General features: G+C 36.6%; 1 protein-coding gene across 1 annotated transcript in view; it reads right to left on the bottom strand.

Annotated features, from left to right (window-relative positions):
• The window catches only part of LOC112984511 (potassium voltage-gated channel subfamily KQT member 1-like), a 498,975-nt gene that overhangs the window by 436,968 nt on the left and 38,496 nt on the right, over nt 1–23,511 (bottom strand). The window contains exons 3-5 of the mRNA XM_064517311.1: nt 14,265–14,391; nt 7,114–7,192; nt 4,125–4,221 (exon numbers count right to left, since the gene is read on the bottom strand). Of these exons, the coding sequence (XP_064373381.1) occupies nt 4,125–4,221; nt 7,114–7,192; nt 14,265–14,391 (303 nt within the window). The remainder of the gene's footprint in view (nt 1–4,124; nt 4,222–7,113; nt 7,193–14,264; nt 14,392–23,511) is intronic.

The raw sequence follows: 23,511 nt of genomic DNA on the forward strand, positions 1-23,511 counted from the left end.
TGACATGATGATGCAACTTAAACAGGATCATTCAGATCTTCTGGATAAAGTGTTCTTCATCATTTAAGCAAGCCATAGTGTGGTGTTAGAGCTTTACAAAATGTGTAAAGCTTAAAAAAGCAGCACTACATCATTATAAAAATCAGTTATTCATGCATCCTTCAGTGATATCCAATACCTAATTTTGAGGGAAGTTTATTTTAATTACTTTAAGTTTACAATCCTTAACTGTTTAAATACTACTCCAGCTTTTCCCTTGCTCATATTTAGCCATATTCATAATCAAACACTGTACTACTACATCTTCATCAGCATCTTCCTTAAACTGAGGGAGTTTTCTATCTTTCCTTGGATCCAAAACAGTATGAGAATTTTAAAAATTCCCATAAAATAAATTTAAAAATCAAAACCTGTCCAAGAAGGATTCCCTCTCTTTATAACGTATGCCAGGTTTTCACAGATCTTCTGTAACATTTCACCGAAGTTTCTTAAACTCTGCCAGGAAAGGTTCAAGTTTTATAATACAAAATTCGCTTCATGGAGTTTTGTAACACCCCTCTTCCCTCTGTGTAACAGCTTTCTGGGGAAACATAGCTCTAGTAACTAGTGCCTGCTTGCAGCAGCAGGAAGCTAGACTATGCACACCCTTTCTTCTTATATAGCACCAACAAGAATGTAGACTCAGCAAGTTTTTAACCAATAAAAACTTTGCACAAAGGAAAGTAGGTGTCTTTTCTCTAATCACTTAATAATGACCTAAAAATGAATTTCAATAGCATTTAGTTATTGTCTTTCCATCCGTGCCTTACCTTTTCTGTAGGTCTGTTTGCTAAACAAGGCAGCTGAAAGAGGAAATGAAACTTGGATTTTCAGTAGCTCAGATTTCTACTCTCATCACCATCCTCTCATCCTCTTGTTCTCTAATGATAATGGCACACTGCATTTGTAGGTATGATCTTATTACTCTGAGCATTTAAAAGTTCTTTGTATTTACATTTACAGTTGCTAGTGCTATGCATTTCCCTAGTTTTCCACAATTTTTTGATCTGCCTAAACAATATTCCTCAATGCAAGAGGAAATTTTTTAATACTTGTAAGTTCAGGGACCCACAGAGAGTTACAAAAGCAACAGAGACTAGTTCTTGCTCCCTACTTGCAAAAGCAACACTCTCCTTAACTCTCTAGGAGATGATGCAACTTCCTACCATATCAATAGAAATCTTTTAGCTATCCTTGGTACATTGCTTATATCTCAGATACTAACAGAAGTCACATGTAATCGAGGAATGGCCATCACTGCTTTCCAAATTTTGTCTCAGAAGAGACAGTGTGGACAATAATTGGAAAACGTAAGCGTTGACTTTTTGAGAAGCAGGCAGAAAAATATGCTTTTCAGAAGTGTTATGCACAGTCTCATGAGTGATATTTCAAAGTGGTTGAAACATCACCAGAACTACTTCAGTCATTTCACCATTGACACCTCTCAGTTCCAAGTCCTGTTCATCTAAAGATTGAACTCTTTTTAAACTGTAGCCTGGATTCAAAGGCAATTTCCTTAGACTGATTCTAAATATCAAAATAGCATAAGTATGCAAAGACAAAGTACTACTTGCCTGTATTTAATTACTAATAACAGTAGCAGCAATCTAATACATAGTGCATTTAAGAGACAACACAGAAGACTAAAATAGTAAATGCCTCAAGAAATATAGATGGAGTGTTGTCTACCAGTACCAATAGGATGAACTGATACATCATCTTAAAGCAGGGCTTTGCAGAAGTTAGTCCTTAAAACTCCAAAAAGATACTCATATTAGCATCAATTTGTTATAGGTAAGAGCTGAAGAGTAAAGAACACTGCTTAATATAAATGATGACTATTTTCAGGGGAGACTTTCAAATATATATATGCAAAAGAAACAAGAACAAAAAGCATATGTGCCCATAGGTAAATTTTAATTTTGAGAGACTTAAGTCACATTTAACTTGGACAACTTTATGTTTTCAGTTACAGCAAGTCCCGTACAATATAAAACTCAGTACATAAGAAAAAACCCTCAAACCCACAACTAATCAGTGACCCCCTACTACAAGCAGTAGGAGGGCTCACAAAGCAAGATGAGGAATAAGCAGTAGGCTCAAACTGGGGCGGGATTGGTTAATTCCATTTTTCAGTGAGCTGCATGATTTTTCCATGTCTTTCCATCACCACATGTAATATTGATTCATGTTTTGTTGCTTTTGGCGAGAAATACTTGTATAAGTTCAACTTGCTGAAAATAGAAGAGTATCCTAGCCAAATTGGGTCCAAGTGAGCTAATACAGCTATTTATAAAATTCCAAAACACATGGAAAGCTTTGGTGAAAACTTTAGTAAGCTCTTCTGGGTCCAGAGGTCCAAGTGCTTATTATTTTCACAGGTCCCAAAGAGGTGAATTTTTCACATTGTTTAGGGATTTAGGGTCCCATTTTGTTCTGAAAGAGTATCAAATTCAACAAATAAATAAGTACCTTGTACTCTGCCTGTAAAGAAAAAGCTGCCGAGTTTTTTTTAAAAAAAAAAAAAACAAAACACCAAAATTGCTTTAGGAGACTGGAGAGGAACAAAGGTTCCGTTTTCCCTTCATTTACCCTTTGGTACCCATGCTACACTTGTCCAATGTCAATACAGAACTGTGTGTTTGATTTTGAACCAGTAACATGTTAGTGGGTGATCTGCTTTGACAAATACTACAGATCTGAAGAGTTTTATATATCATCATTACTTCTTTGGATTAGCAGAAATTCAGGTACATTTACTTATGAATCAGCTTCTCCAAGGGTTTGCCTTTAAAAAAAAAAAAAAAAATCACTGAATTTGTTTATATTTGCAATATTTAAGGCTTACGTGTTATGTTTTGGAGATGAGATTGCCAGATTCTTGACTATAACTCTGAATACTCACAGGAAAAGTTGTTCCTAAACACCTCTGTCAGCAAGGTTAGTGAATGTTGAGAAAGTATTCGGATTCCTAGCTAGATATCCAGGCACTGCAATCATAATAAACAAAGACCACACTGATTTGGGGGCATTAAAACTCATCCTGTTGTACAGGATGAAAGTAGGCTTTATACTAAAGCACTTTTAAAAGATGTATTTTAAAAATCAGGACTTGTGTGCTTCAATGCTGCTCATCCTTCAGGACAATTCTTACAGTAACACAAAAAAATAAAGAGAACAAAAGTAACTTATTTAATACTAAAAGTCTTTTGATTTAATTCCCTCCCTTTCCTCATACCAAAATAACACTAGAAAAAGCAATTTGTTAAATACAAGGTGTAATAAATGAAAACAATATCTCTGTGGAAGTCCATAACTATTTATATATATCAAACAGAGAGAGGGTAAGTTAAAAACCTCCCTTATAATCCTGATGTAAAGATTCATAGCATAGAAATAGCCTTCTGCAGTCAAGACATTGCATGAAACCCTAAAAAGAAGGTCAGAAACCCTAAAAAACTAGTCATTCAAAAGAGTCTGCACTGAAATATTTAAGTTTTTCCTGTTAAACACATTCCTATACAAAAACAACTATCTCAAATGAATAGCTACTTATAGCCATATTTACCTCTGTGCTTGACTACCTACATTCTTGAAAAAGGTTGCTTTTCCTGCATTTTATCATAATGTATTTAATGTTTTATTTATAGAATGGATTAGAAAACTCATTCAGGCAGAGAAAATAAAATCATTTAAATAGCTGATTTGTTGGTATTTGTTTTACTTCAGATCAAGCAAGCTAGGAAAATATCTCCTGTGAAGACAGCGGACAGTATTTCCTATACAAGAGGTAACCCACACACCAGCATTTAATAAATTAAACTGAAAAATAACATCCAAGAGCATGAAGTAGCATTATTCACAGCAGCTAATTTCCCCAAAATACTGATGCTAATGCCCTATTACCTGTGGCCCTGAAGGAAGCTATAGTACTCCTGTTTCAAAAGTAAGAAGAAATATGTGGACTCAAAGTACTTTTCTTGCAACAATAACTGTTCATTTAAAAATCAGGCTGTGATTTGAAGTTCAGGAAAAGAATATACTAAATTAAAACAAAATGCTGGGGATCTTTTCAGATCTAGTACCTGACGATGTATGAAAACGACTGATCCCAGTAGTCGCCAGGTGCCACCCTGCCGATCTACATGAAGCATGCGAAGAATCTGGAGAAAACGAATTCCCCTGTAAGAAAAAGATGACATGGAATGAAAATGGTAATTGAAATCAATACTGCTATATCTATACACAGTTGACCACATTCAGTCACATACTGCCATATAAGAGCAGGGTGGATATATTGCCCTTAGCTACAGTTGCATCTTGGACTTGAGGCATTTCAGTGCAAGGTGTTTAGACCACATTGCAGAGTATTCAAATATATTCAAAAGGACAGAGTAGTATAATGATTACGTGTTTTTGTTTGTTTGTTTTTAAGGCAAAAATCTGTAATATATGCTTTTAAACTTGGGAAACTTGCATTTTTTTAACCCAATTCTCAAATACTTCCTTTCCAAGCTAAGTTAGTGCTTCCAGCTTTGCTAACATGGATATGAGCAAAATTTTTCCTCTTTGCCAAAAGCAGAATGTGAATCAGACATGAAATTACTCAAGTCTTTATGTAAGTTATATAAATCATCTAATTAGGAAGCAGATACAATCCTATGTGATTTTAGGATAATAACAGAATCAAACTTTGCATGTTTTCAACTAAAGAAAAATAATTATCCTTACACTTCTTCAGCAAAAATTTACATCTATGGGAATATTTCATTCTAGTCACCTTTCTACACTGTACTTTCCTATTTTCCTACATTTAACCTATTATCTCATCTCTGAAACAAAACAGTGAAGAGAAGGAAAAGGTGAATGCTGAATTATATCTGAATCTATTTCACTACGATTTTATTTTTTCATTCCACAGTACTTAAGAGTCATCCTCACAGAAATTCAGCCTTATCTCAATTTGACTGTAGCTGCATCTTCCTGGGCTACATCAGCAGGCAGGAACCTCAACATGATATTATTCTGCAATCTCTGGTATTACTCAGACTGGGAAGGTGTACTGTCTTCCAAAAAAAATCCAAACGTTCCTCCATTCAGAAAGCAGGTTTTCTGAGTATTCACAACTGACAGTCAAATACTTGTCCTTTTTTGGAAAGCACATAAATAATAACTACAAAATGACAGTTATGTCAGTGACTGCCTACATGAACACTGTTTTGTTACTCCTTCATTGGTTGCTGAATCATTTTATCTAGCTGGAAAATATTAAGTGATTATTTTAAAATACATTAATTAAAGCCTAGATGAAAGAAGAGTTACAAGACTACCAAATACATGAGTACTAATAGACTTACATAGTTAAATAGCTGATTGGTTGCTGACACAGGAAGGCAGGGGAAGAGTTATATGTAGCTACCTATACAAATTTTAGATGGACCTCTTGACACCTTGGCCCAGTTCTTGTTTTTCCTATCTCTGTTGTATTTGAGATCCTTACTGTTATGTTGCATCCACCAAATGTGATATGCATGTTAGAGGCTGGCAGTTTTATAAGTATAGATTAACAATGACAAAAAAATAATGAACAAAAGCTCCAGATACACAGCCTCTGAATATGCACACTATTTCTCTCTGAAAAAAAGGAAAGCAATTGATTGGAAACAGCATTTTTTTATTAACTTGGCAAGTTTAATCAGTAAGGAGAAAAGGCTCTAGGACTCTATGATGTGAACCTGCAGTTCTGCTAGGTTTCAGTCTCCCTGGTTGCTGCAGAGGTTAACTCCATACGTGATGGATTTGGAGCTTAACTTAATTCTAGAGAGAACAAACTTATGTAGATAGATCCATGCTTTTCTCTTCCACTTTTCTGAGGTATGAAGGTGGGCTGAACAGGACCATAACAGTATGCTTTAAAACAAACAACACCAAGAGCAAGGATACAAGACTTGTTGCTCCTCTAAATCCAGAACAGCCACTCACATCAGCACAATGCGTTCAGAGGAAACCTCATCCGACTGGGACTTGTCTGACCCAAATGATTTCCCCATTTCCCCATGGGGGAATAACATCACTGCAGAGACACAAGTCAAGTTTTTCCGGCAAAGAGCATCCCAAGTTGTAGGGCAGTGTCCATGTAGCTTAACACCGGGAAAGGCTGTGCTGAGCCCAAAGGCACTTCGGTTCATATGCCCAAAGGCATATGAATGCAATCACACAGTGAGTCTTTTCATTAAAGCCCTTCCCAATAATTATACTCTTAGTAAGATTAAACAGTCTTTGGAACTTTCACATTCACCCTCCTCTTCCCTTGTACAAGCTGATAAATCACGCTTGTGCTGCATGCATGGATCTTTATCATCATGTTCTAAGTTACCAAAGGATTAACTAATCTAAGGATAAATGTTCTAAGATAAATATTTATCTTAAAAACACCTTACACATGTAGTCCCCTCTCTACACAGCCCCCAGCTAGACAGTACTGTACATTCTCACTCCTCAGTAATTTGGCTGCAGTAGAAATTAAAGGCTAACAAGGGGAAGTGCAGCACATCTTGCAGGTTAACTTTGGAGTAGGTGCACTTCCTGCTCATTCTCTTATCATTCTTTTCCATTTTTTATTCAGTTTACTTCCCAAAACAAGCTTGCAGTACTTGGTGCAAGCTGAACAAGCACTATAGATATCACATGTTTCTGGTTCCTGTATAGGAGGAGTTACTTGTGCCAAACAAACTCGAAGCATAATTGTACTTTATGCAAAGTAAATACTTGTACTCAAAAAAGTACCAAGTGAGTTGAGCTGTCTGCATTACTTTTAAATAAACTGATGTTCTGTAATACTCCTGTCTCAGCAAGAGAGCTATTTGATGTTTTATACAGGGCATGTTTCTTTAGTTGTTTCCTCTTGGCTTCAACATTTACATCGTTCTCCATACACCTTGCCTCTGCGCTGCTTCCCAAGCAGTGACCAAGCATAACGAGAGTCTTCCACAGTCCAGCATTTCATTAAAATAACTTTTCCTGTATTGATGTAGATCTCTGCGGCTGTTAGAATTACAGTGGTAGAGGACATACCTGATTGCAGAGGTAGCAAACACCTGCCCATTAGATCCTACGCTCAGAACGATAATTGAGGCTATTACTACAATTAGATCTGTTAAAAAAGAAAAAAAGTATTAATGTAAGCTTTCAGCATTGAAACACATGACGAACACAGATCAAGGAAAGCACTTTAACAAAGAAACATGAGTTGAAAGTTAGCTAAAGTTTGGTGGACAGTAAGTTTCACACAGGAAAAAAAACTACAGCTTCTTCTGCTATGAGTTTGATCATGGGTGATTGAAAAATGCTAATAGAACTGTTGAGACAATATGCCTCAAAAGCAAAGGCATATGTACACCCCAAAATGAACCTATATTTTGGCTCAAAGCTCTTGATTTAAGGGGAAAAAACAAGGGTTTGCTTCTATCAATGAAGAAAGGCACACAGACAAGCCTCAGGCACACACAGTTAAAAACTGTATCAAAGCTGCAAAGGTAAACTTTCAGAAGTTTAAGGAACTGTCAGAACAAAGATTGGCTAAAAACCAGGCATGGTGGCTTATTTTGTAATAGATCTTTAGCTGTATTAAAAAAAAAAAAAAAAAAAAAAAAAAAAAATCAATCATTTCCACACCATGCCAGCATCATGCAGTGCAAAGGATGGATTGTGCTCAGAGCACCAGCATCCCTTAAACATTTCCTCTTATCCGAGTTCAGTGAACAGCTCTTTTGCTTTTAGTTATTGAATCCCACTTCAGAATTGTTCTGAAAAGACATTTTTCTAATTTCCTCATAGGCATTTCCATGGTGCTTCTGTTTAGAGCATGTAAGTGCTTCACAGACAATCACTTTCAAATTTTGACCACAAAATAAAGGACACAGATGTAAATGGAGAGCAAGTGTATATAGGCTAAGGAGAAGTTTTTGTAAACTTTCATTGCCCATTTTGAAACAAACAGGACCTTATTCTTCAGAGCACTTAATGTCATACAGCACTTTAAAAAAACCCTGTGCCTGCTGACTTCATTTGCAGCTGTGAGAGCTCAGAACTTCTGCAACCTGACTTCAAAGTCTCAGTTTTGACATCCAAAAATTAGGTACTCTTGTGAAAATCCATTTAAATGACTGTCAGAGTTTTCATGTGGTGCCTAGACAAAATGCAGGATAGAGTCCAGCTCCAGAGGCAACACCAGTTGCTTTCAACGAGTAACTTTTTTCCCCCCTCTCCTTTAAACATGTTCTTGCCTCGTTCACAATCGCACAGTTACTGCAACAAATAGTGCAGCAGTTCTGCAACCAGCAGTATGCTTCACTCTCCAACCTGGATTAATTTCCAATGTCAGTCTAACTTTTGCTGTAAAAGCAGGATTCCTGCCCGAGGAGTAGTACTCAATTGTGTAATTAAAGATTGAACCGCGATAGTTGTACATTGATGAATAAATATAGGAAAGGATAATTTAAGGTTACAGAAAGAGCTTCCATTTCAGAATAATATAGCTTTTGATTATCTGACCTATCTAATTTTTTTTTTTGCTATACCTTTATCATGCACACAGTTTGGGGAGTCCCCCCTGCCAATATGATATAGCATCATAATACAGACTTGCATCAGTGAGCAAATAGCGTAATGGGCATCTTCTCTAAGTTATCAGACACGTATACACCCACCGGGTGACCAGCACTAAAGGAGGAAGAGACTGACACTTTAGAAATGAGTTTCTATCAGGTAGTCACGGTAAATCTACTTTCCATTTGTACTTTCCACTTTTCCAAAAGTGCGTTCTAGATGGTACAGATGTTTATTTTTCCCCAGCCCTGTTCTTCTATCTTCATCTCATTATTCTATCTTTCACCTCAGTTTCTAATCTTTACGCTTTTCATATTAACCACAGTTTACTGGTTCAACCAACCCCATTTTACGCTCCAGCTCTTCATGATAGCCTTCTGCCTTTACTCTGCCACCTTCCAGTCCCACATAATTTCAGGCCCAGCTTTCTCTCCCTCAGTCTCCCATTTGCTCATCAGGCCATCCAAACTTCCTTCTCCCAGGCCCCAACATCAGTGTCTGTTCTCTTGCCACTTCACTTGGACTGTGCATCCCAGTCCATTCCTCCTACCCTGCCACTTCCCCTTGACATTTCATCCAGGTATCTTCCCTCTTCATGCACCCTCGGCAGTTTCAGGAAGAACACTAAGAAAACAAAATCAACAGATTTTCTACTTCCAGCCCTAGTACCTGCTCAGAGCAGCCCAAAATTTGAATTGTGCAGGTTCTGCACAGATGGAAACTTTGAAGAATTTAAGATCTTTCTCTAGCAAGGCTCCCTTAAGCGTTCTAAAATTTTTTCAGACTTCATTTTTAGCTTGGGGTTGGTTTTCAGGGGCAATCAAAGAGCTATTTTTTTATTAAGTTTCAAGTATCTTCTTCAAAGAGTGGAAGTGTGAGAAGTCACCGAAATTGCCTTTTTTTTAAAGCACAAGTGAAAGAACCTTTGCCCCCCTCTAACTGCCTTTTTCAGAAACAGCTTAAAAATTTTGCATGAAAAGGCAAACATATGACATGGAAAATTTCAGGATAATGAGCCATCATTTGTTTAAATACCTATTTCAACTATAACAATTATTAGTCTTTAAATCAGTCTTAGTATCTGTGTTACTTTAAAAATACTGTCAGGAAACTGTGGTAAAAGTTTTTTTAAAAATTTAAAAATAAAAAAATTGGGTTTCAGTAATTTAAAAAGCAATGTGTACAAATCCTTATCAAACATTCTACATACTTATGTATTTGAAAAACACATCTGTACATGATGTGAGGTGTGGTGAGACAAAGAATAACACAGCAACCTCTATATAATATGTACACCCCATATGCAAAGACAAACCTACAATAAATAACATTCCTCATAGTTTATATTTACTACACAGCTTTAAAAAAAATCTAACCTGCTAGTTCATTATTCCTATGGCTTATTCTAATTTTCCAGATCCTCAAGAAGTTCCAAATAGCTGCTATTTTTATCTAAAAATCAGCTTGCCTATGACATTAGTTATACGTACACTTCAGCATCGCAGATCGCAACACCTATAACACAACTTACAAGAGTATTTCTTTTCTCAAGCAATTTTTGACTTGTTTCCACTGTTCTCAAAAAAGATTACTTTCTAGTATGCAACTCAGCTTTTGATTAAAACCAATTAATTCATTTTCAAGTAAAAAGAGTAAAAATATTTTTCTATCAGTATTTGCATTTCTATTTTCCTTTTCAAGTTGCCATAATATTTTACAGAATGGAAAAAGCCCTTAGCTTTAAATTGTTTTATTAGTAACTTGCAGATAGTATGATGTCCTTATGGACTTAAAATAAACAGATTACACATACATACTTGAGTGACTTGCATGACATGCTTTCTCACTGAACTTCTCCCAGGTTATGCTTATAGAAGGTAACAGGAATTTTACATACCATAGGCTGATGCTTTTTCAGAGTTGCATACCATAAGCAATTAAAGAAGTCCATAAATACAGTGCCATATAGTTTTTGCTTAAGGACAATGAAATGGACACATGTTCTCAGGTCTTTGCTCCAGCAACTTATATCCCTAAATATCTCTTTATACCAATGCTCTCAAGCCCAACACAAAAATTAACACATAAATTAATTCTTTGTGACACTTTCTTCAACATTGACAAAAGGACAAGAGACATGGTGAAAACACCTCCTCTTAGCTTTGCCTACATCTGGTACCTGCCCTTCATAAAGCCTAATCGGCTGAGATTTTTAGAAGCACGTAGCCACTCACCTAAACCTGCTGAAGTAGTAAGCAACTGAAGCGTTAAAATAATATTTAGCAAAGATATATCACTATTACTCCTGTCACCATGGTACAGGAGCACCACAGTCTTTAGATGCGCTCACTCTGTCAAACTAGGAATGAAGGAACATTGAAAGTTATTTGTCACAGGGTTCTCTGTGTGTTGGTAATGAATTCAACCCGTCTTCTGACAAGTTCTTTAATTTTAGGTAGCAAGAAAAGACAATTCTATCACCTGTCTTCAAACAGAAGAATAATTAGGTTAGCTTTAGAAAATTAACAAATTGAAAGTGTTGATTTATGAGATAGAGAAGTTGCATCATTTTGCCTTTAAGTTTTATTTAAAGGACCATTCAAGAAATAGCATCTCCTCCTATCTTAACTTTTTCCTTCCCCTGTTCTAGAAGTTGCATGTTATCATACTACTTTAACTGTCATAGAATTCAAGAACATTAAGTAAATCTAGAAAACAAAAGTTATTAGCAGCCTTGGCTACAGAACCCCTTCCTGCTAATAAACATCAAACTCATTTTCATTCATAATCAGAGAGGAAAAAATGAAATAGAACAGGAGAAATTAAAGAAGTTCAAAATTGCTGCCCAAGCAAGCTTTAAGACATAATCCCAATTTTATTGTGGACAAAAAAAGCGATAAGAGAACTCTTTTATATTAAAAGTATTTCAATGATACTTTCCTAATTTTAAAATAAAGATGGACATATCTTATGGAACTTTCATATTAATGCAAAGATAAAATTAATACCTTATTTTTTACATTCTGTTCTCACCTATCTTTTGGATTTCTTTCTCTAGTGTTTGTATTTTATTCTCATTAATTGAAAAAATGACAATCAATATGAGTCAGTATGATTCTATCACTCATGGCAAAAATATTTCTGAACTTTAGCTATTTGGATTAGTGTAGACACTTCCACCTGCATCTGATATATAAAAACAAATCTTCACTTTAAAAGTATTTTATTCTTAGGGGAATCTTAAATGTAAAACCAGTACTGGTAGCTTTGGATGCACAACCAGATGTAGTCATTCTTAACTTTCCTAACAAAAATATTGCATCCAAACTGATAAAAATCTGACTTTTGGAATGCAGTTTATCCTCTCCAAAGACCATAAAAACAGCAGCATTTACTGCACTAGATGCACAAAAACGGTGCGAATTCAGTCTAATATTTTCAGTTTCATATTCTCCTGTACCTGTGTACTCTAATATACTTACCTAAAAACATTTCTTAGTTCAAATATAAGTCAAGATGATGTTTAGGACGAAGAAAGAGTTACCTATCTAGGCTTCATGACTAGATCTTGAAACTAGGTAAGCTCCAGGAACAAGTGAAAATTTGTTTGTATGTAATAAAACACTTCTTTCTCGATAACCCAAGACTGAGTACAGTATCTCTCCATATTATACATCTGGATGTCTATAGTGGATAATAGAACAGTTTGTTTCCTAAACTTTCACATCAAGATTCATGAAGTTACAGGTGGTTAAGGAAACAACAGGTCATTCTCTACCTTTTTGACCTCTCCCACTTTCTGCCATTTAAAATCCAGTTAAGTGAAGTTTGAGTAACATAAAATTCACAACTCTACCAGAATATAAGTCATCAACTCAAAATAGAAACATCAATTTTACGGTCTACTACAATTTTGCCCAAACCTCACCTTACATTAATCCCTCATTATTCCCCAGGAGCTATTAGTCAACTGTCCTCCTAACCTCTCTGCTGTTCCAGAGATGCTACCCACCATTCTTCCTCAAACCATCTAAAACTGAGTAACTTTAGTATTACTTAGTGCAACTTGCACTTTGCTTATTTCCATACGCTTCCCAATTTATACTTAGCTTTTCCATTTGCTGTGTCTACATCAGACTTAAGGATGGGCTCTGTGTCCAGTCTTGTTAGTTTTTTCCAATTACACAAATAGATTTAATAAAGATTACTTCACTTTACAAATTTTGCCTTTCTTATATTCTTTGATGACAATGTCACTATTAAGTATCAATTACAAATAAGAATGCAAGACCATTAACGCTTAATAAGAGAGAAATTATTTCAGTAATAGATATAATACTGAATCAGTACTGCAGAACCAACAGTAACCTGTAAATGTACAAATGATGTGTTCACACAGAAGAAGATTGGCCCTTCTTTTCCAAAGGAGTTTGCAAAACAAAGGAAAAACAGAGTGCAGCAAATTTAAATCTCTGTTGATCTTCACATCTTCCCCTTCCGGATCCCACACACTCTCCAACCAGCTTTTGCATCTTCCACTATTCAAATCAAACAGAGATTTTGGAAATTGTCTTATGAAAGAGATCAGAACACCAAGCCAGCAGGGAACTCTGTCCCTAAAAACATCTGAGGTGTGCACAGGAACAGTAAGTATACAGCTGGTATTACCTCCCCTCTCCACAGCGAAAGGTGGAAGGTGACACTCATTCTCTCTGCTCCTCAGACAAGGTTTACATAAGTCAATTTTTCTCTCCTGAGCTAGTGCCCATTCAGAGGTGGATGAGAGGGCAATTTCACCCAGGTCTTTCATAGACTATAGTGTTACCACTACTCATTTTTTATACGGTCGTAACAGCGCCCAGCTGAGATCAGCACTTACTAACCAGATCACAGTACTACAGCATCATGAGGGGATGGCAACTCTACAAGCTATTCAGTGCAAGTTTGAGATGTGGGGCAGCAGGGAAGCCTACTTTGTCTTTATACTGCGTGCGACTATCCTGTAGAGCAGTCACTATGGAAGATGAACACATTTCAAAAAACAAAGACTATCCTACCTCTGGGTAAGACATCCTTGTGGTCAGAATCATAAGCAGATCACAGTTGGAGTTCCAAAGACAAATACCAGACAGTCCACCATGAATGGATGCTCAGTTTGCCAGATACACACAAAGATTCTCATTTTGTGGGCTCAAACATGCTTTTCATGGGAAAATTATAAAACACTTTTTATTGCTTTTTCACCTCTCACTTGGCCCATCTTATCTTTTTTCAAAACACCAAAACCTCATGAATTCCAAATTGCTACACCAGGAGACAAGGCAAGAGGTTTGGCCTCCCAGAGAGCTCCTGGCTCATCTATGTGACCAATAAAAGTCTCTATCACATGATCCTTGCTTGTCATATCACGTAAAGTTGAGGGCCTTCCTGTGTCTCTCAGCCATATTTTAAATGTTTAGTTCTGACAATCCAAAGAGAAGGAATAATTGCATAAGGTGACAAAACATAAATGCTTGAGTGATGGACATAGCTCAGGCTTGGAGTATATTCTCTGCAGCAGATGACATCTCTATTTGAAGTGAATGATAATAGAGTAGAAAAGAAAGTTTAAATCTTACCAATAATTGATATCGGCTTTCTGGCAAAACGTATCCTTCCCTGGAAGCCAACATATTTACTTCTGCAACCTGCAGACCACAATCGGACCAGATATTCAGCACCAAAAAACACGACCAGAACTATTTCCTGTCAGGATTAAAAGAAGAAATTATCAAGCTGGTTTTTTTGTTTGTTTGTTTTGTGTTTTTTTGTTGTTTGTTTGTTTTTAAGATGGACAAATTTGCATGCCTAATTTTATTCCTGCAACAAATATAAATAAGCTTGTGGAGACAAAAAGCACCTTCAATAAGAAGAATTGTGCCTAATCCGTTCACATTTTATATGCATATGCTGGCCAGTATATCAAAGGGAGATATAACCTGATCCCGAATGTGATTTTGCACAAATAAAAGCAAGGTTTAAGTTCCCTTCTATCAGCATGTTACAGGGAAAGATAATACTCCTCTTCCTTTGCTTATTTACTGACCTTAAAAATATAAAAAAGAATGGTGGCTAGAAGCGTATTCATTCCTAAAACTAGCAAGTATATGAAGCATTTCAATATCATAAAACAATTTATAAATATAAAAACCAAAGTGTAATGTCAACTTTTGCATGTGCAAGAACATGCAGCAAATCAAAATAAATCAGCAATCTATATTTTAATATTGCTCCCCTCTGCAGTGCTGTTGCATTCTGCATCAATAGTACGTAACCAGGAATCCATACACTTTGGAGATACTTCTTCTAAAGAAACCGGATCAGTTGAGGACTGCAACATGGACAGATTTGCTGAGATCTTTGCTCCTTCCTTCCTTCCTTCTTTTCCTTTGCCATTGCAATATGCTAGCACAACCAAAAATACAGCCTCTAGGATTTGTTCCAACCCAAACTGTATCCAGTAACTCAGAGTCACCAAACACCTACTATATAAATGAAAGCTTTGGAAAATATTTGTATTTTAACTTAAACACACTTGTGTTCTGCACCTGGGGATTTCTAAAGCACCCAGAGAGAGAACACTTAAATCACAATTTTCACAGAAAAAATAACAGCATGTCTTTAGAACTGATGCTATGACGGGGTGAAAAGAGACCAAAACATTTCAAAGCTAAAAAACAGTTCGGTTAAAAAATAAAAATAAATAATTAAAAAACCCACCACTCTAAATACACAAACCCTCACCCCAATTTTGATTTTTAACAAAGTTAACATTTCTGTATTCAATTCCACCTCCCTGTTTTGCCTGGAATGAGAAGCAAGGAAATATGCACAATCTTTCCTCTGTTCTCATGGTACTTTCAGTCTCACTAAAAACATGGATTAGCAGAAAGCTAAGAAACTTTATAGCACAGTTTGAAGGCAGAAGCACAGTATACACAACAAATTAGCTCCCAGTTTATTGAAACTTATATTCACCAGAACTTTAACTATATATCTAGAGCTGCTACACGTAATACCTCTTCCAAGTTTGTGCTGTCTGAAAACCAAACAAAAGTTTACTCTAGCACAACATCCAGGGTTCCAAACACAATTCAAGCACAATCTTCAAAGTAAAACAATTCTTGCATTTCAGAGATCTGGCAAAACTCTCTAAGTTACTCATATTTTTAGCAGATTTCTAGTGTTGCTCCTCAGTGAAATTTGTTTATATCTCTTATTAAGGATCATTTATTTCCATCAAAGGAAGCAGAACATCATACTGGAGTAATAGCACTAAAGCTTTGCAACATACTAAAGTGGTGACCACTTCTCTCTGTAGTTAGGCAGAAAGATAGTGCCAGACCTTGAACTGGAAGAACATTTGTAAATCAAACCATTCCATGTCCTCACCTGCAAACTATAATGGATGTCTCTACTGAGCTCACCCTCAGAAATACATTTGCTTAGATTCTTGGAGGAAGAAACATAATTAGGAAGCATAGCTCGTGTGATTTTGTTGACAATAGTGGTAACATGTTTTGAAAAAGGAAAGATTTCCATAGCAATTCATATGGAAACAGAATTGCCATCCAACTGCATCAAAAGCATGCTTCCCCTACTCAGTGGCAGCTTATTCAGTGTCCCACCTAACAGACAACACTAACATCAGTTGAAAAATTATTTCCATAGAAATAGCACATTAGAATTGCTGGGTCAGTTAGGTGAAAAATTCTGCAGAAGGGAAGCAACAAGATAAGTACTGAGAAAGCAAGAGACTTCCTAGAGTTAGTAAATTCCTTGATGACCCTCTGAAGGCACTTTTAAAAACTGAAATTAAAATTATATTCCGGCCTCAGTGTATTTTATTCTCAAGGTAAATTGCACAACCTATGATTTTATTTTAGCTACCAACAAGAACCCATCTCGATTACAATACAGGAAACCCTGCTGAAGTCAGTAAGGTTGTACAGTCTACCCAAAGGCAAAATAAATTGTTGTCAGGAAGCAGAAAGGAGGAGGAACCTCTTCCATAAATTTAAAGTTATGAATCTCAGTTCATTTTGTACTGGACAGATGTCCACGTTACCAAAACCACAGCAATTAACACATTTGTTGGCAGTCTCAGACAGACCAAAGACCAAAAGAACATGGGAACTGGACAAACATCACAGCTCCATAGGTGGTCCCCCCCCCCCCCCCATCATCCCCAAAAAGCAAGATTATGAAAGCCTGTATTGCTGTTGCATATACTTCTATTAAAAGATAGAAAACATCCATTTCCAGGGCTGTTGAGATTGATCAAAAGTTTACCTAAGTTCATCTTAACATTTAAAAAACCTGTATCCTTTTCCTTCTCCTACACACTCTCACTCCAGCATCTTAAGTTTATTGCATTTCATTTTTCTTCTACTAAAGAAAAAAAACTACAGCCACCAGCAACCTTCTGGCAAGTTAGAAAGAATACTTCTTACTGAAGTGGCAACAAAAGCTGCTGAGGAGTTGTTAGGGACATCATGAAACATGAACCTGAAACAAAACTGGATATTAAAGAGTATGCCAAATATGCTCCGCTTCAACCCTGTTGACATCCATCTGTAAGTTTCAGATCTTTCTCTGGCTTCCCAAAGTTTTCCAGATCTCTTTCTTTTCAAACTGGGATATACTTGAAGACCCTGCAAAGCTTTTCTTCAGGCTCCCAGCAGTACTTTTCCTCTTCTGCTGAAAGTGCTGAAGGAAGAGACATACAACCGAAGAGTCTTGGTGGATTCCATAAAGCTAAAAAGCCATTTGGCATCAACAGAAAGCCAGGGATGAACTCTAATGAAGTCAGAACCAAAAATGATCAGTAGGAACAAACCTTTATCTCTATAAAATAAAAGCAAAATGAGGCTTAATCAAAGTATAGCTAAGAGCAGAGCTTGACTGCTCGCTCTACCTAGCACTCAGCTTTGAGTGTGCAGCTTCCCCTGGAGGGAAAGTAAGAAAACAAAAACAAAAAAGCCCACAAAAACAACCCCTCCCCTCCCCCCCATAATATTCTTTGACCATTCAGGTGAAAGGAAGCCCTTAAGCCTGTTGCATCTTTGTATTTTTTTTTTTTCTTAAGTACAGTCTGGCCATTGCATAAGTCTTTTTTTGTCACACAAAATAAATCAAAAACATACATAATTATGTTTATGCTGCTCTTAACTCCATTTTATCAGTTTTATAAAAAAGATGAAGAACAAAATAAGCTTAAAGGGAAATACACATGCAAATAACTTCCATCACTATCTAGTTCAATAATATATTTTCAAAGAAGCGGCTTTTGTGGAAAGGCTGTCAACTTTTACATGCATTACTGATGACCAAACAGAAAAATGCTCACATTAACATATAAAATGAACATTGTATATATGAAAGCATGAAAGTGAAACGTATCACCTGCAATTCACAATATGTTCCAGCACGGTTATGGGTAACTGCATGGGGGACGCAGGAGAAGAGAAGGAGTTCGGCTGAAATGATTAAAGTGCACACATGAAAAAGACGAGTATTTTCTCAGCTGCAGCTGTGTTTTAGGTGGAGAGCACACACAAGGCTCTCTTCACTTTTTTTATTGGAATATTTAGGTGCTTGGGTAAAAGGAGGAAGTGGGATGGCTAAATGAATAGTGTGTGCTCATGAAGATTCAATCAAGGAATGTCAGCTCAAAACAATGAAGCCTCAGAAGCAGGCATAAAGGTTTAATAGTTCAAATGTTTGCACACATGTGCTTATGTCCAGAATTTAATCTGATAACCTGTCTTCACAGTTTTTTCAGTCCTTAGAGGTGAAAATGTCAATTTAGCAATCTGATTACCTCAATAGCTACTCAAAGGCTGTGAAAACCTATGATATTGAAAAATACTTATTTCCTAGTATCATGCTTGCTCTTATAAAGTTGATGAATATTGTGTATGAAAAAGAATATCCTATGCATGGACAAGATGCAACTTTGCTGAGTGTCTTATAGCATCAGTTTATTCAGGCTTTTCTCAAACAAAAACAATGCATTTAATGTTTGAAAGTCTGTTGTTTGTATATAAATGGATTTGTTCAACATTTCTTAAAAAAACGTTTATGTGCACACCTGATGCATATGCTGAATTTACTGACTTCATATAAGGAATATCTTTGTCTTTCAATTTATCAAAGTTTGCTACTTCTATAGAGGATGAAGTTGTATACTGATGAGGGAAGCACATGTTACACTGCTCAAATTACCTGTGACAACTACAATTCAATGGAGATGGGTAGAGTCAGAGGAACCTTTTTTTTAAAAAAAAAAAAAAAAAGGTAGAAATTTTTTTCTGCAAAAGTTAACTGTATTCTTCACTATTTTTGAACAGGACTTTCCAGAATTGCTTAATCTAGAAAAATAATATTTAGGCAAACAAGTAATCAAACAATGAATCAAGGAGATTCAACATCTCAGTGTTGAAGATGTTTATTTCTCTCTAGATCCACCACTATTCTACAGAAACCAAGTTGCTCATCAGCATGTCATGAAGCCCGTGCTGAAGAGACCACCTCCAGTAGGGAGGGAAGGTTTTGCTTTACTGTTGTAATGGAACCTATCCAAAGTGAATATCCACTTTGGAATGGTAAATAATCACATACATGTTTCTTAACCTTTTGATTTGGGAGTGCATCAGATTTGGAAAAATCCTATGAGTACCTCTTCACCTTACTCTCACTCCTATATAAAAAATATTTCCCAAGTCTCTTGGGCCACATCTTGAAAAACACTGTAGGGGGGGGGAAACTTTATAGAGCTAGAGTAAGAAATGAGTAAAATATGACTAAAGGCATCACAAGTTGACTTTGTTATTCATTCTTAGCTATACTTATTTCACAATGATTTCTATTTAGACAGTTGAAAAGTACACAGCAGTCAGCCAATACAACATGTTATGTGCTGCATTAGGGCAGTCTACAAGATAACATAAGCTGTGAGAATGGTTGTATCATAATTCACATTGAATGGCTGGATAGTTATGTGTCATTTCAGAAAAAAAATGTGGCAACTCAGCAGCTCACTTAAGACAGAACTTAATTTTAGGAACTGTGTTGAAAGACTTCTGCACTCCCAGTTTTTAACATTTTCATGCATGAAACAATTATTTCAGGTCTACTTTAATAAAATTTCATATTAAAATACAATATCCCTGGTCTATTTTCTAATCTTCACACACCAACATGAAGCTCAGAAGCAAACAAGAATGTTCCTTTAATTTTTTCCTCTCCCAGGTTTACAAAGGAAAGCCAGCAATGAAAAGATAAAGCAAGCTTGGAGTCAAATGGTTGTTTTTACTCATATATATTCTACATTAACAGTATTGGACTGTCCCATAATATAAAAGAAATGGTGCGTTTTTCTCCTGAGGCTAATTTACCTGTCAGTTCTTTAAGGGATTGGATACTTCATTAATGTCTACTGCTATGCAAGCAAAATGTACCACAAATATACCACAAAATCCCATTAAATATTATGGGATATAATCATACTCTGCATGCCATAAACAAGAATTCCATTATCACATATCAGAAATGATTTGCCTTGGTAAGGGCAGCAGGAGCACCAGCTGAAAAGTTGTATTGAATAATCAACATCTCACCTGCATTAATCAAACATGGAGCAGGCCATAAGTGCTAATGCAGTGTGTCAGAGGACAAATCTAGCCTGATATATCAGCACCAAAGCAAAACATTGGTAAGAATTCCACCATTTTTACTTTCTAAAGCTGATTCCTTTGATGGGGTTTGGGGAAAGCCTTCAAACCTGTAAGAGCGCATGCAGTTCACAATTAATCAGAGAGAAGAAGAAATTAAGGGTACATGCCATGCCCAGTCTTATTTCTACTCCTCTGACAGATTGAAAATAACACAGCATTTTAGGATATGAATGAATAGCTTAAGGGAGAGAGGGACAAGAGCAGAGACAAAAACATAAAAGAACAGTTGAACTCCTCCTCTACAGATAGGATGGGTAAGCCTTCTTTACAAAATGCATACTTGGAAAACTGAGTTGCCATCTAATTCCAAGTTGTTGTATAAAACCAAAACCAAGCAGTGGCTTCAGGAAAGCTGGAACAATGTGAACCACCTGCAACCCAGAACTCTTTCATGGTATCTTCCCTTAAGTCCCAACTCCCCAGCACAGAACCTGTCTCCTGAAAAGCTTAAGCACCAGCTGATCTGGGAACTCTTGATCTTACACCTGAGCCTTTGCTCCAGCAGGATTTGGAAATGGAGGGGTATTAATGAAAGCTACTTGCTAACTGTAGTCACTACATGAGTATTGCTAGCAATAGAGCAGCAAGAAAGGACAGTACAATATGGCTTACAATAGAGGTGGTATGTTAGGAATCCAAAAATAGTCTTTAAACATACTGTGCACCTCTACTAGTGTTCTGCTGGGAACCACAGGGGTTTGTGCATTTGCAAGATATACTGTTGCTGTTTCCAGCAAAGGAAAACAGAGGAGAGTGGATGCATAAAGCCCATCTCCCAAAGGAAGAGCTGCTACAGAAGCTGAGCTCATCTAGAAAAACCCCTGGACTCCAGGATCCAGCCCAGCTGAAACACAGAAGGTGATCCTAGCTGATACACTGAGCCTGATTCCATCTTGTGGCTTTGCTGAGAAAGTTTCTAGGACAGTACATGTCCTTGAAGGTCTTATCCCATAAGCCAGAGACAGCTACAGTAGGAAAACACCCAAAAAGGGAATAGAACTGGAATCTAGTAACCCCTGGTGAGTGCAACCTCCCCACCCACCAAAAACCCAACAACAAAGCCTACACCACCACACACCAAGACTCAGAAGCCCTCCACTATTTTTAGTAGGTAAGAAAAATCTTTTTTTATTGCATTGAATACTGACCACTATGAGAGATATAACACTCAACTCACTGGGGTTTTTATCCCATCCAGTATATCAGTGCCTATACAGTTTTACTGTTACTGCTTAGCCTGTAAACATCGCAGTGATTTCAAATTTACACTGTCCGCTGTAAGTTTGAATGCACCAGAAGATAAATAACATTTCCTGTCCCTCCTTCATTCCAACTGTAGTGACTGCAGTATTAGGCACATCAGCATGCTTTATAGCGAAAGTAGTTTTTCTCAAAGTCAAGAACACACTTGATAACCTTGAATTAAAAAAGTAATTAACACTAAGACATGAAAACTAAAAATTATTCCCTTCACTTATAACACTTATAACATATCATAGGAATTGATTATTTGCATCAGATTATTCTTACTATGTAAAAAACCCCCACATTTGTACAGTAAAAAAAAATGGTTTTTCTTGTTTTCAAAGCAGGACAATTAATATTTTCTAATTCACTTACCCTCATGAGTTAAGAAACCATCTTTTTGCAAGATCATTTACAATAAAAATAAAAATCTGTCTCTTGTAAATTACTACGGTGACCTCTTCTGGTAAAAAAATATATGACCTCCAAAAATTAAAGCACTCAACATATTAACCCTCACAGGAAGAACTACACCTGATCCAGTTTATAGTTTATTTTTTTTAAGAGTATGGCATTAGAAAGCTTGATAACATTTACAAATTAAAAGTGACAAACTACTAAAACATTAAAAAAAACATTAAAGCCTGCTTTCTTGGCAGCAGTGCCTATACAAATGGGTTTTTTTGCAACTTTCTCGATAATTTTTTTTTTTTCAATAGAATCATCTTATAGTAGAATAAAATTATAACTATCTATATGAGGAAATTAAAGTTTGGGACATAATGGAAGTAAAACAATGAAGGAAGCCTAAAGACAAAAAAAGGACATACTCCAGGTTTGCCAAAAGCAGAGTATTTCCCCATGCATCTTTCCTGCCCCCCACTTTTTTTTTTTTTTTTAAAGAAAAATAATTTCCATGCGAACTTCAACTGTAAGTACTCCTACACGTTCAGTCTTAATCACTGAACTACCATGATCTCTGGCAGAATGATAAGTTCTGATTCTGCAGCACCTAGTGCACCAAATCAGGACCAGAGGAGAGCCACTACAGGTGACACCAGGGTGGAAGTTTGTTACAGACCACCTGGTCAGGATAAGAAAACAATCTTTAAACATCTCAAAGCTTCTGGATCACACCATAGCTCTTACGGAGGACTTTAATCCCCCTAGCACCTATTTGGAAAGGCAACATTGTGAAATATCAACAATCCAAGAGATTTCTGGAGGCTTTCAGGAATAACACTTAGATAAAAGTACTGAGTGGGTCACCAGGAATGAAGCACAGCTAGGTCTGCTATTCACTAACAAGGAAATACTGGTTGGGGATGTGATAATCGGTGACAGTGCCTTAGCTGAGGCAACTATGAAATAGTGGCACTCCAGATCCTAAGGGAGTGCAGACCCTACATTTTGAGGGAACAGACTTCCAGTTGTTCAGGGAACTGATAGGTGCCTCTCATGGAAGTCAAATGTGAATGGTAAACAAGCTCAGGAAAGCTAGCAAGAACAGCCCATCATGGTACTTAGAAAAACAAGTAAATGAATCAGATCAGCTTGGCAAAACACAGAACTCCGCTCAAAGGGGCAGATGGTTTAGTGGCAGCAGAGACAGATAACACTGAGGTTTCTCAGTGTCTTCTTTGTCTCAGTCTTCATCAACAAGGTCTTCCAGGTTTCCGTTCTTAAAGACAGGGTTCAAAAGAAGAGGAGGACGACTGACAGTGGACAAACATCAAGTCGGATTTCTTGAGAGAACTCAAACCATACAAGTCTATAGGACCACAGTGGTTGATCCTGGCTACTGTCATTTGCAAGGGTGCTTTCAATTGTCTTTGAAAAGTCA

Source organism: Dromaius novaehollandiae, chromosome 1, assembly GCF_036370855.1.
Source record: "Dromaius novaehollandiae isolate bDroNov1 chromosome 1, bDroNov1.hap1, whole genome shotgun sequence".
NCBI classification, from domain to species: Eukaryota; Metazoa; Chordata; class Aves; order Casuariiformes; family Dromaiidae; genus Dromaius; species Dromaius novaehollandiae.